This window comes from Zeus faber (assembly GCF_960531495.2).
Source record: "Zeus faber genome assembly, chromosome: 11".
Classification (NCBI taxonomy): domain Eukaryota; kingdom Metazoa; phylum Chordata; class Actinopteri; order Zeiformes; family Zeidae; genus Zeus; species Zeus faber.
The window spans coordinates 13205849-13219795 of NC_137205.1; the positions used below are offsets into that span (position 1 = coordinate 13205849).

Here is a 13947-nt window from a genome sequence, read left to right on the forward strand (position 1 = left end):
AGGTTGAGAACCCCTGGATTAGAGCGAGCGCACCCACCAACCAACAGATGGCAGCACTGATCACAACCTGCTGCAGAGTCCATGCAGCTTGGGCTTGTCATATTGACAGCTTTTATCAAATATCAAAAACCTTTTACCTTTGTTTTCCAGACCTGTTTTCTAACGCAACAATTACACGTCAACAATAAGCCCTCGATTTGGCTCAACAACCAGTCGACTTAAGCTTCACTCTTCGTCTTGGCCGCTGTATTCGTTTTGGCACCGACTGTTGACTTGGATTCCTCCTGGTGGTTGTGATTTTCTCACCGGGCCTCCATGTCTCTGAACTCGGGTTCCGCTTACGCAGCGACCTCCGCGTCTTCCGCAGAGGTCGGCCGTTGACCCTGACGCGCCCGTATCCGCCGTTCCCCCTCGCACGGGCCTGCGAGCGGCTCGGGGCACAAGCCGTGACACCTGTTAAAACACTGACTGTCCGTCAATCTGTCTCTTTAATGGGCGGTAGTGGGAGAGCAAAAATGTGATGTGGATTTCTTGCCGTGTGTGCAGAAAAATATATAATTTCAAATCACACACTTTTGTTGTGTAGGAATTTGGTTTTCCATTTTGGCGCTCCAAGGGGGAAAAAAAAAAAAAGCTGTGGTCCTCCTGCATCAAATTACTGGTGTTTTACAGATTCTTGAACATTTTCTTTGGTGAGATGAGGTACTTTTGCAACAGTAAACTTGAACGATGAGATACAAATGTTCTTATACAAAGGATTTCTGATGCAATTCCATCCAACCAAACCAATGTATTCATAGCGAAGGGATGAGTCCGCTGTAACCATCCCAACCCTGCATTCTTTTCTTCTCTCCTGGGCTGGGCTGAGGCCAAACACCAGTTGTCGAAACTTGTGATTTACCGCACTCCACTCAGCGGGGAAACAAATGCCCCGTCGGGAGCAGAACGGAAGATGGAACAGAAACGGACAACGTTGTTTCCACACAAACTCAATACGACGTGAGAGCCACTCGGTACATGTGGGGCTCACAGAGGGAGAGGCGGAGAGGCGTTTCGAGCTCAGGGGGCAGAATCGGAACGGGAATCTGGTCACCACTAGTGGGATGGGAGCCGATAAGGCACGCGGGTTGGATGAGCCGGGGCCAAAAATACAGGATTTACCGCAGCTGGGAGAACCTGATTTAACCAGAGAGAGAGAGAGAGAGAGAGAGGGAGTGTTTGTTTTGTCGCTGTCAGGAGAAAAAGAGACGGTGAAAAGGAGTCTTGCAAGGGTGTGCATAGGTCATTAGAAAGTGCGAAAAGGGTGATTTCTTAAAGTGTCAACCCCTTTACAGCCCATAATAGGAAAAAAAACATTTGAAAACGCGTTCATTCAGAAAAAGTTGCCGGAGGGGTAAAAAAAAAATTATTTCATACATCTTAGGCTGAGCACTGACTAGAATTTCATTTTCTTTGCAGCTACAATAACCATTAAACACATTCTTCACTGCCCAAAATGAAGGCAGTGACTTTTGAATGACACCATCGAATATTATAAAGGAATATCCAATGGGTGAAGTGTGAAGTATTCCTGTGTCTGATTACAAATCGGCCTTGAGATTCACTGGTAATGGCATCGAGAAAAGGTCTGAAACAGAGCTCAGACTCCTCCAACATGCTGCTACCTGCAGGGACTCACTCTCGGGTGTGAACATACCGGAGGAACCACAGGATGTGACCCGACTGTTTACACAAAATGAGATGAATGGGAAGAGAATGTAAAAGACAAGTGTGTGTGTGTGTATGTGTGTGTGTGTGTGTGGAGCGGGGCTCCTCAAGGCAGAGGCACTGACCTCGACCGTGCCGAATCCGTGTTACCCGCACTCTGCGTATCCCCTTCATAATGGGAGGAATTCCTCTGTCCGTTACGATCTGCCCGCTAATTCGGTATTTCAGGGACCGGGGGGCCCAGCGCTGGGGCCCGATTGAGGGGTGGGGGTAGCAGCGATCATCTCATTAGGGCCGCCGGAGCCGTCCGCACCCCGCGGGCCTCTCAGGAGCGGGCCTCTCAGGAGCGGGTCACCCAACGGACTCGTTATTGGCCCCGGAAAAGTACGGCTGTCAAGTTGTGTTAAAGGGACTCCACTCGGGGTGTCTCCCCTTCGCCGCGTAAGAGCGCGGCCAAGAGCGGGACAGGCTTTGAAACAGTGGATTTTTTTTTTACGTATTAGAATTTGTTTGGCTGATTCTCCGCTTGACTTGTTGTATTGCGCCCTTGCCTTGCCGGGAACACACGCCCGATCCAAACCTCGTCCGTTTATACTGTGATCACGGGGACCGTCTCTTCGTCGGCTCTCGAGCGCACGTGTTGGACTCCCCCGCCGTGCAATTAAAGTAAAGTACAGAGGGCGGAACAAAACACACACTGTAAAAAGGTTGAGGTTAATGAGCGTCATGGATCTCCCACCCGTCGGAACTTTATCTCGCACGTTCTTCAAGACGTTTTTTTTTGCGCGGCCGCCCCCCCCCCCCCCCCCCCCCCCGATGTGAGGGCGACACCCGCCCCTCCGCATAATTTATTCTCTGCGACCGTATCAAAGCCCCGGTCGCCGCCCTTCATTTCCATACGGTCGGGCGGGGCGGGTGGAGTCCTTTCATGAGACCGCCCGGCTCCCTCTCGTGATGGGCGGCGGCGGCGGCGGGGCGCAGTGGAAGTAAAAGCAAAAATAGACCCGGGCCCCGTGAGGCCTGAATCTCAGCTTGGATTGACCGTGGAGGAAACGCGTCGGTTTAGCTCGGATTCTTTTTTCTTTTTTTAAAACCCCGTGTGCACGTTGCCGCTCCTCTATATGAGCACTGGAACGGTCACACATGACAGAAACAGGAAACCAACTTTAGGTGGCCCTCTTGGGAAATGTATTAAAATGAGTCTGATATTTGCCGAGCGGCTTGTTGACCTCCATCGTCATTCCACATTCAAGCGTCCTCTCTGTGGGATATGCGTGGAGAGCTTGGTCGCCGGGCTGGGAGGACCCGCGTCACCTGTTCCGCCAGATCCACCGCTTTTCTTATCGGTGGGTTATCATGGATGGCGCTCACAGTGAACCGCTTTATGGGTTTCTAGGTGTTGGGAGACGTCGAACTTCCGTCACGTGCGGCTCGTAATTCTCCACCGGATGGCAAACTACTACGGCTCAGAAGATAATGGCCCCCGGGAATCGCTTTATGCTCTGTTTATTTACATGGTTTTCCAAGGTTTTTACGTCCTTTGGGGGTCACTTGACTTTGCACTGTAGATAATCCCGCGAAAGACGCGGACGCAGATGAATGGACATGACATGCGGACATGGGTTGAGCGACAGGGGGAAAGAAACAGAGTCATTTTAAGTCATTTCATTTGCAGGCTGAGGCGACCAGACATCGTCCCACATTTTGTGGAGGTTGTATTCGGGGCCCAACGCCGTGTGAGTGGCTCATAGATGAAGGATATTACACCTGCCCAAATGGGCTCGGTGCCAACCCTTGCTTAACACGCACGCACGCACACGCACGCACACCCGCACACACACACACACACACACACGCGCTGAAAGGGTTAATCATAGTAAAAGGCATCTCCGTAGGCCACGCCCCTCAATTGTGCAGCAGCGTGTCCCTGGAATCACACCACTCCAGGCCCCGCCCCCCTCGCCTCGGGGCCCCTCCGGGCTCCTCCCACTCCTGTACCACATTGAAATGGGTTGGATGTTGTTGCCAAACGTCACATTGAGTTGAGCATCCCTTCCCCGCTCCCCCTGAGCCCAGGATCCAGGGATTTCAAACGCAGCAAACATCAAAAGCAAAAAAAAAACAACAACCCTAAATTAAGATCCGTGGTAAAACTTGTCAAAATACAGTCCCATTATTGGCGTTGGTGCAGTATAAGGAAGGAGTCCGTGGTCAAAGTGTGTTCGATGCTTTCATCGGTTCGGCTGAAAATGATGGGACGTCTGCTCTACGTGCCACTGGTGGTTCTTGTTTGCTTCCATGCTCAGACAGGTAAGGCATCTTCTATTTTTCTCTTGACAAAAAACGCACTACATTTCATTCGAGAGCTTACAACTAAAATACATTTGGGTTTCATCATGTCGTGCAGAGAGGACATTTTTCGTTCCTCATAGTTATCTTCTTAACTATGGCGCGTGGGTATTATTTTGGATCAAAATTATTATTATTATTATTATTATTATTATTAATAATATTAATAATAATAATAATAAATGTCCCACCCAAATGACAGCACCGGATGCATTTCCGTCCCTCACAATTTATAGTTACGTTATTGTGCATTATTATTTTATTTATTTGATATTTATGATGTAAATATAAAGTAAATACGGTTATTATGCATATATGTATAATACATGAGTTCAAATTGCCCAATCACGTCACAGCACCGGATGCCAGGTGATGGGGGAGGGTGATTTATTTTCAGAATGTAGGTCAAATATTCTTTCTGTCTCCATCCTTCCCTCTGTCGCCCGAGAGTGCGTTTTTCCGCAGTATTTCCAGGGCAAATTTTTTTTTTTTATATATATATCTGAATTTACCATTTACAACGGCACCGACATCTTTTTTTTTGTTTTTGGCCAAACCCTTCCAAAAATGGCGGGTTATTTATTTTTTATTTCCTTGGTTACCGGCGTCTGTGGAACCCTTTCGCTTCTGACGCCAAAGTCACGTGGGGCTGAGCGGCCAATGGGATTCTAGGAATGTGGGTCCCGCGTTAGATGCCGAGGTTATTGCTCTTCAGTTCTGATATCAGAAAGGACACCATGAGCAATATCACAGCCTTGTAATGAGCCAGAAAACGGGACAGAAAAGTTAGAAAAAAAAAAAAAAAGAGCCCCTGCCCAAGATAAAAAAAAAAAAAAAAAGTATAATCTTCCATGCTGTCAATATATGTTTTTGTACATTTAGTGGTCAAAGTCCAAGGATATTTCTACCCATTTGAAGATGTGACGAATGTGCGTCACGCGTTGAGCAGTTTAAAGTTGAATTGAAGTACTACTTTTTAAAAGTACAATTTCAGAATTGAAATTGTTTGGTTTTTTTTGTAGACAGTTTTCACCTTCTGTCCAGTTCTGAGCATGTTGAGCCCGTGCTGATCTCTCAGTGGACAAACTCAAGGCAGATGACTTGTTTTGTTCGAAGTAATTGATCGGGCAGTGATGGGGCCGGGGACACTTCCTCTCACAGTTTGACCGGCGGCTTACGGGAGCAGATCGATTGAGCACACCAGACATCAGGCAAAGGGACAGACAAACACGAACGCCGCAATTCTTTTTTTTTCTCAGCACTGGTCTGCGCTCGATCAATAACTTTGTCATCCCCTGTTTGTCTTTGAACGGCTGAACTTTAAGCCCAATAAGTAAATATGTCGATTTGCATTTGCATTTATAATTCCACATCGTCCCCCCTTTCTGGGAATGGGGAGAAGGTCCGCGTTTTCTCTCTATTGCTGTTTTCACTCTTTCGGGGGGGAAAAGGACGCGGTCAAAGTGTCACCAGCCGTCGGATACCGGGGCCACGCAGTCGCAGTCCTCAGGGGGAATGCCAAGTTGGGGCTTGGGTTCTCACAAGTGATTTGCCTCTTTCATTGTTTGTTCTTTTGGACCAACCCCTCCCAAGAAGTATTACGACCAGAAACCGCCTTTGCGTCCACGTCAGAGAATAGTGTCTCCGAATCTGGCAGTGATACCGTTCAGTTAAGAGAATCATTTTGACGTTAAAACATTGTAAATTATACGACTGCAACATTTTGTAAAAAAATGGCCTAATTCTTAAAATAAATAAATAATAATCATTTTACATTATGTACCGTTGTGACCAGGTGTCTTTCCAATATGCAACACGCAACACTTCCTACCAGAACCAATGAGCTGCTGCGGGGTGGCTCCAGAACGACCCCCGCTGAACCCTGTCAGAAACAGCTGTCCATCCGGGATTTCCAGTCCCCAGGCCCAGGAGAACAATTCCCCGGGGGCCCCTAATAGCTCCCTGTAAAAATCTCTAGCCGGGCTACAGTGTCTCTATTTGTACTTCCAGTCCAGTAGCCTGATTTGGTCCATTAGCTAGGCCGCCTGGGGCTTGTCTGAGCGCCCGGGGCTTTTAAACAGGTGTAGAATGTCTTTGTTACTTGGGTACGTTTTCAGTGAGCAATATGGTTGCCGGCGCGGATCATTACTATTAGCGTTGAGGGAAATATGGTTGTGATTATGAACCTGTCAAATGAGTGACCCTACCCCCGCCTAACATGGATTCAAGATTCAAGATTCAAGATTCAAGATTTTTATTTGTCACATACATATACATACTTCCATACATATATGCAGTGAAATGTAATGATGATGTTAGTGCAGCTGTAGATCTCTACTTTGTAATCTGGTAGGGATGGGTTTCTAACTACATTTGGCTCTGTACATGTGGGTGTATCATCATAGGGCCATTTACTATTTACAATTGACCTCTCATTCCCCACTTCCCTGACAAGTTAACATCATCTACTCTGTGGAACAGCCTGAGGCCCACTCTTCTACGCACTCTTCGCTGAAGTTTTTTTCACATTAGAGCTGAAGCATAGCAATATCCCCCAGTTGATGACAACTGTTGCTTTCGTTGCCACGGGAAGCATTTTCAGTCAGTGTACTTTGATAACAGAAACAATTGCTTTTATAAACACTTTCCGAGCAATTTCTGAACAATTTATCGAGAGTGTCTCCTTGTGTCGTGAGCTCATTTCCTCTCATCCGCAGCCCTCTCTTTGCTTATGTTGGGAGTTCATGCAAAGGTCTTTGATAGACGATAACCAAAACACTCTCTGACAAGCTCCAATATCTATCTTTCTGCTATAGGAGCATTGACAACATGTGGAAACAAGTTCCAGTGCGATAATGGGAAATGCATCACGGTGAGATGGGTGTGTGACGGCACAGATGACTGTGGAGACGCCACTGATGAACTTCCTGGTACCTGCAGTGAGTACTTTTTCCTCTCTATTCACAAATCGAAACAGTGGAGAACGGGAGATTAACGCAATGTTTTGTCTCCAGTGGCCAAAACGTGCCGACCGACAGACTTCAGCTGCGGCGGCCGCCTCAACCAGTGTGTGCCCAGCACCTGGCGCTGCGATGGAAAAGCCGACTGCGAGAACGGAGCTGACGAGGAGAGCTGCCGTGAGTGGACCCTCCGCGAGTCCGATATGATAGTTTCAAAAGCGTAACCGTCCCTGCAGCGTCGCTTTTGTACCCAGATCTTGATACTTTTCGTCAAATACACCGTCCCAACCTCCGCCTGCTCTTCCTCAGCGCCCAAGCAGTGCACGGACAGCGAGTTCCGCTGCGCCAGCGGCCAGTGCGTGTCGTCCACCTTCGTGTGCGACGACGAGCCCGACTGCGAGGACGGCAGCGACGAGAGCTCCTGCCCCGCCGTCACCTGCAGCTCCGCCTCCTTCCAGTGCAACAACACCGTCTGCCTGCCACATCTCTGGGCCTGCGACGGGGACACCGACTGCTCCGACGGCTCGGACGAGTGGCCCCAGACCTGCGGCTCCAAGGCCGCCGGCCCCGCAAAGCCCCACCCCTGCTCCCTCCTGGAGTTCCACTGCGGCAGCGGCGAGTGCATCCACAGCAGCTGGAAGTGTGACGGAGGCGCCGACTGCCTGGACCGATCGGACGAGGCCGACTGCGGTGAGTGCCGGTCTTGTATCGCCGCCTTGTGCTCTCATCTCCCGTGGCTCGGTGTGGTGTGCTCGTTTGGGGCTCACACCCTATCTCTGCATCCCTCCTCTACGCAGTTCACGCCACCTGTCGCCCCGATGAGTTTGAGTGCGGTGACGGCACATGCATCCACGGCAGCCACCAGTGCAACCAGCAGTACGACTGCAGGGACATGAGCGACGAGATCGGCTGTGTCAATGGTACGAATCGCTTTCTCCTCCCAGCCTCCCCGTGTGCCGAACCGCCAACTGAAGGCTTCCTGGCAGATATGCTTTTTAACACTGCTTACCGCCTACGCCGCGGAATGCCACCGCTGTTGATCAAACGTTTCCCCTCCGCTCGTGTCTCACGCACAGCCTCACATTGCGAAGGCCCGACCAGGTTTAAGTGCCGTAGCGGGGAGTGCATCAGCATGGAGAAGGTGTGTGACAAGCATCGCGATTGCAGGGACTGGTCAGACGAGCCTCTTAGAGAATGTGGTGAGTAGAGAGAGATGAGGGTGTGTGTGTGTGTGTGTGTGTGTGTGTGTGTGTGTTGCTTCAAGATGCTAGTTGTGTCCTTTTGAAGTAAAAAAAAAAGAAAAAAAAGAAAAAAGGATTGTGCTAAAGCTGTCATGGTGAGCCCTGTTTTCTTTGTCCGTTGCAGGCAGCAATGAGTGTCTCTCCAAGAATGGCGGCTGCTCTCATATATGCAAAGACTTGAAGATCGGCCACGAGTGCCTGTGTCCAGCTGGCTTCTTCCTAGTCGACAGAAATCATTGCGAGGGTACATTTCAAACATAATGGGCCTCATTCACGAATACAGTATGCGAGCAAGTGTTCTTAATGTACTATACCGAGTGTCTACAGCAACATGAACTTCAGACGGATTCCGAAAATTGGGCCCAACATTCTATTTGTTCTGGCACAAACCCACACAGGCACTCTACGCAATTGACTGCACCGCCCTGAACCGTGGGGTGATCCTCGCAATAGCAACGTAGCTGCTTTGATCCCTTGTGGGGACATGATGACTCAGCGTTGTTCCCGTTTTCTCGCAACCCTTTCTTCCCCCCTTCCCCCCGTCCTTCGTACTCCGTCGCCGTATTTTAAATTTTGAAAGCATTCTTCCCTGCGGATTCCTTTCAGATATCGATGAGTGCGCCAACCCAGACACCTGCAGCCAGATCTGCGTCAACCAGATGGGCAGCTACAAGTGCGAGTGTGAGGAGGGCTACCAAGTCGACCCAGCAACCAAAGCCTGCAAGGCCATCGGTAAACGCCCTCTTTTTTGGGGTTTTCTTTACATTGAACGCATATAAGACACTTTTTTTTGGAAGACGCTTTTTATTTGAAGATGTACATTTTCTATCTTCTTTTTTGACCCCGCAGGTACTATAGCCTACCTGTTTTTCACCAACCGCCATGAGGTCAGGAAGATGACTTTAGACAAGAGCGAGTACGCGCGTGTGATCCCCCAGCTGAAGAACGTCGTGGCTCTGGATTTGAGCATCGCCACGAACGAGATCTATTGGTCCGACATCTCCCACAAGAAGATCTACAGGTCAGCAAGCTACTCTTTCGAATAAATAAACGATCCGCCGTGAGAGTATGGGCAAAGACACAAACGTCGCTAGACTATCTCGCTCCTCCTCCTCCGCCCTCCAACCTTTTGTCTTTTGTTTGTCGACCGTTAATTCCCGCACCCAGAGCCCCGATCGGCAGTGCCGCCGACTCTGCCACGCACGTCGAAGTGATCGGCAGCGGCATCGATGCGCCCGAAGGCGTCGCCTACGACTGGATCCACGGTAATCTGTACTGGACAGACGGCGTCCGCAGCTCCATCTCCGTGGCAACCGCTGACGGAAGCCGCCGCAAGACTCTTTTCTGCCGGGACCTGGCCAAGCCGCGCGCCGTGGTGGTCGACCCCCACAACAAGTAAGGGTCATCGTGATTGTTTTTTTGGCGTTATTCCCATGATGTGAACCCTTTTCGAAGCACATCAATCTCACACGCATATGTGCCCTGCCCCCAGCTTCTTGTACTGGACTGACTGGGGCACTCCGGCTAAGATTGAGAAGGCAGGTCTGAATGGAGGAGACCGCATTGCTTTGGTCACTGATGACATCGTGTGGCCCAATGGAATCACCCTGGGTAAGCCAGGGAGCATCTGATGCTGAGTTGGGTTTCTGCTCATTGGTCTATGTGGTTCAAGTTCTTTAGTCATTCATGTGTTTCTATGCATCCTTGGGAATAATGCAAATAATGTCCAGCGGTCGGTCCAGTCTGACCTGTTCCTTGTTTCATTCCCCTCCCCTCCCCTCCACCCCCCCCAGACCTGTTGAACCAGCGGCTCTACTGGGTGGATTCGAAGCTGCACACCCTCTCCAGTATCGACACACAGGGCGGTGGCCGCCGCACCCTCATCATAGACGAGCAAAAGCTGGCCCACCCGCTCGGACTGGCCGTGTTTGAGGTGTGGTGCTGACCGTGTGACAAGTCGCGTTCCCCATTAACGCAGTTATCAGCTCGTAAAACGTGCCGCAATCTCTTCAGTGCACTAAACAAGCGATAGCATTCCTTCCTACTTTGACCACCCTCTTAAATGGTAAATAGAGTGTATTTATATAGCGTTTTTACAGTCATACGACCCAAAGCACCTTACAGTACATACCTCACAGTCACCCATTCAAACAGTACGTCGATGGCAGCGGCAGCTGTGCAAGGTGCACACCTGCTCATCGCAAGCAGTCAGGGGCTCAATGTCTTACTCAAGGACGCTTCGACGTACTCCCAGACCCTCTCTACCTCCTGAGCCACCGTTGCCACCTCTAGAGCAAGCCAATTAATTGAAACGGTTTTCTAATATTTTCATTGCCATTCCGTTCTGTTATTCGTGCTGTGTGTGCTACCAGGAGAGGGTGTACTGGACAGACGTCAGTAACAGTGCCATCCTCAGCGCTAATAGAGTGACAGGCAGCGACATCAGAGCCGTGGCGGAGCACTTGTCCTCTCCAGAAGACATTGTTCTCTTCCACAACCTCAAACAGCTTGCAGGTGAGCCGCCGCGTTGTTTGCTTTTGTTTGTTGTTGTTTTGGTTTTTTTTATCAAATATCCACACTTGATTATTAAGTTGCAAAGCAGTTGAGATGGACTTGGATCTTACTTGGTTGCAGTCTGACGTTCAATAGACTTTCCATGGACTTGACGAATGTTTCGCTATAAATATGATAAGAGAGGACAAATCGACATTGACAAACCAAAGCTTATTAACCCTCGCCATTGCTCCGTTGCAGGCAGGGACTGGTGCAAGGTGGCCAATGGCGGCTGTGAGTTCCTATGTTTGGCAGCGCCCCAGGTGGGCAGGCATCCTCCCAAATACACCTGTGCCTGTCCAGATGACATGATGCTGGCCAGGGATATGAGGAGATGCGTGCCAGGTTTGTAGCTTATAAAATGTGAAAAAAACAAAACACAAATTTGAACCAAGATAAATACTCTTCTCCTTCATTGACCCACATTTGTCACGGTCAGAATCCTCCAATGTTATTTTTCTTGATGTTTCTTGCTCTACAGCCGGGCCAACGCCTGTGGCCCCGGCCCTCCCTCCTGCCACCGACGCCCCACACCAAGCACCGGTGCCAGCCAGCACCACCTCCAGCCAGGTCCGCCTCACTGCCGCCACCACCACCACCACGAAAGCCCCCGTCCACATCACCAGCGCCAAGCCAGTCCAGCACCGCGTCAAACCTGCGATGTTGACCACCACAGCCCGGCCGAAGGAGCCCGTGGACCCCCTGACCAGTGAGGCGGCTCAGGCCTCTGGGAAGATTCCTGCTACCTCTAAAGGTGAGAGATTTAGGTCTTCAAGGAGTTCTCTCAAATGTGCGTTTCGGACGGATTATCAGTTGTTAGTAACTCTACAAATGGTGGCATTCTACTTCTGATCTTTTATTTTCAGGCATCCGCCATGAATTTGCTGCCGCTGTACCCAACACTGCCCCCGCCGCCCCCATCGCTCTGTATATCGTCTTACCTCTGGGTGAGTTCACCGCGACGACACCAAGCACATCCACAGATTTTTTGAGAAGCGTCGGGGCAGATAAGTACTACACATACAGAAGAAAATTAGATTGAAGCGGATCTCCTTCTCGTACTCTTTCAGTGGTTGCGTGCATCGTGGTCTTCGGCGCCTTGCTGCTATGGAGGAACTACAGGCTGAAGAACACCAACACCATCCATTTCGACAACCCTGTTTACCAGAAGACCACCGAGGACCAGGTCCACATATGCAGGAGCCACAGTCCCGACGGTTACTCCTACCCGCCGGTAAGCCTCAGCGCTTTGTTTGTTCAGGGAAAAGCAGATGGGATAACACGTTGTTGAGCAATGTTTCTGTTGCTGTGCCAGCATTAGTCGGCGCATTAGTCTGTCACTTGTTGTCCCTGAGACAAGGATCGGAATCTAGGCCACCGTGGATTTCTATGGAACTCCATGTAATCCAATGGGAAAAAAAACACAATTTGCTTCCATGATAGATTATTTGCAAAAATATCTGCAAAATGTATTTGGAGTTGTTTTTTGAATAGAATTGTTGTCGATCGGGCTTCCAAATGACTAATGCGTTTTTCGCTGACCTCAGAGGCAAATGGTGAGCTTGGATGAAGAGGCGGACAACCCAGCCTTCACAGAAAACTGAAGGAAGAGGAGAGCAGAGGAGCGACAGAGCCTTAGTTAAGCTACCGTGGAAGTCCTTTTTTACCTCACAGCTGCATAGAAAAGGGGATGAAGCGGGGAGCCGGGAAGAGCAGAGCATCCGCATCCTCACAAGACAATACTCTTCTTTTTTAAGGGAAAACGGGGATGAAGCGTTTCCCACATCTCCGTCGCACAAATGTTTCCCGTCTGCCTCAACGGCCGAGCGGTGTGGAGAAGCCAAATAACCATGCTTGGGATTGCTTTTGTTTTGTTTTTATATGAACTGCGATGCCTTATTAACGGAGGACGGTCCTTGTGTTAAAGTGTTTTGCATCCACTCAAACCAACCAGATTTCACGTCCTCTAGAAATAGAACTTTCCTCACATTGTTGTGACAGAAATCAGAAATCCGTCGATCTGAAATACTCTAGCTTAGTTGATTCTTTTCTTCCCCCCTTCTGTATCGACAGAAAATATCTCCCACTACGAGACGTTTTGCCTTTTTTTGTTGATAAGAAACAGGAGGATCTTACCCTGAGGTTTTGTCCCGAAATGCTGTAAACCTTAACTCGAGTGCTTGAAAAATCTAATTTAGCGCAAATGTGATCACTAAATACCAGAATTCATCGTGTTCCAGTACGACCCACGTAACCTCCACAGCTTTATCAACATTATCAAGCTCGTGCCGATCATCAATATGGAGGACTTAAGTAAGTCAATTTATTTTTTGACAACAAGCGAGTGCTTCACACATGTTGCAGTGATAGTTGGACTTGTGGTAATAACACTGCAATACATCTACATATACACATATACATATGTGCCTTGGTTACACTTTAAATCGGCCTTTAGATATGACATGTAAAGGAAAATGCTATTTGAGCCCATTCGCTGTTGTTATGTATGATGCCTCAGGGAATCCTTCAGCGTAAATTGTTTTTTAACCTTCCAGGAAGCCTCTTCTATTCTTAACCCTCCAGGAAGCGTTTTTCTATCTTATCCATCAGTGCTTTTTTTTCGTGACGGGAAGTTTTATGTTGTCCTTTTAAAGTGTCATTACGTTATAGGCTTATAGGCTTACGTTATATGTTCTCTGTGACTGTTGAAGACAAACATGTGCCTTGTGAGAGACATGCTTTGTTTGGGTCTTTGCATCGGTGCTACAGAACCCCGGGAGGCTTTGTGAAATTAGCGTTGTGTCTGTTTACAGTGAAAAGTCAAGTGACAGTGTTGGACGCAGAGGGTTGAGGGTGAGCGACTCCGCGGCTACCTGGGCCAATATTGTTGTGATGCGTGTCTATCCATATTGACTTGCATTGCAGTGCCTTTAACAGTCACAACCATTCTCACCTGTGATGTATTTTTTTATTTTTTTATTTTTATCATTCTATCTTTAAGAAGAAACTCAAGACTACTGCCAGTGAAGCCTCTTGGGGGAAAAAAAAAAGTTCAGTAATCGTCCTTTAATGTTGCTCAACGAACAGCGATGATCAATCTGTAAATATAATGTTCATAGATGTAAATATTTGTTTTA

The 13947-nt window shown here is 48.8% G+C and overlaps 1 protein-coding gene across 1 annotated transcript; it reads left to right on the plus strand.

The window, feature by feature from the left end:
- Positions 1 to 6881: 6881 nt before the first annotated feature.
- ldlra (low density lipoprotein receptor a) lies at positions 6882 to 13947 on the plus strand. Its single transcript, XM_080009199.1, has 17 exons — positions 6882 to 6995; positions 7071 to 7193; positions 7326 to 7706; positions 7814 to 7936; positions 8093 to 8215; positions 8382 to 8501; positions 8864 to 8989; positions 9107 to 9278; positions 9425 to 9652; positions 9750 to 9868; positions 10051 to 10190; positions 10630 to 10771; positions 11012 to 11155; positions 11292 to 11564; positions 11677 to 11757; positions 11881 to 12044; positions 12358 to 13947. Coding segments are annotated over exons 1-17 (2517 nt in total). The 5' UTR covers positions 6882 to 6994; the 3' UTR covers positions 12415 to 13947.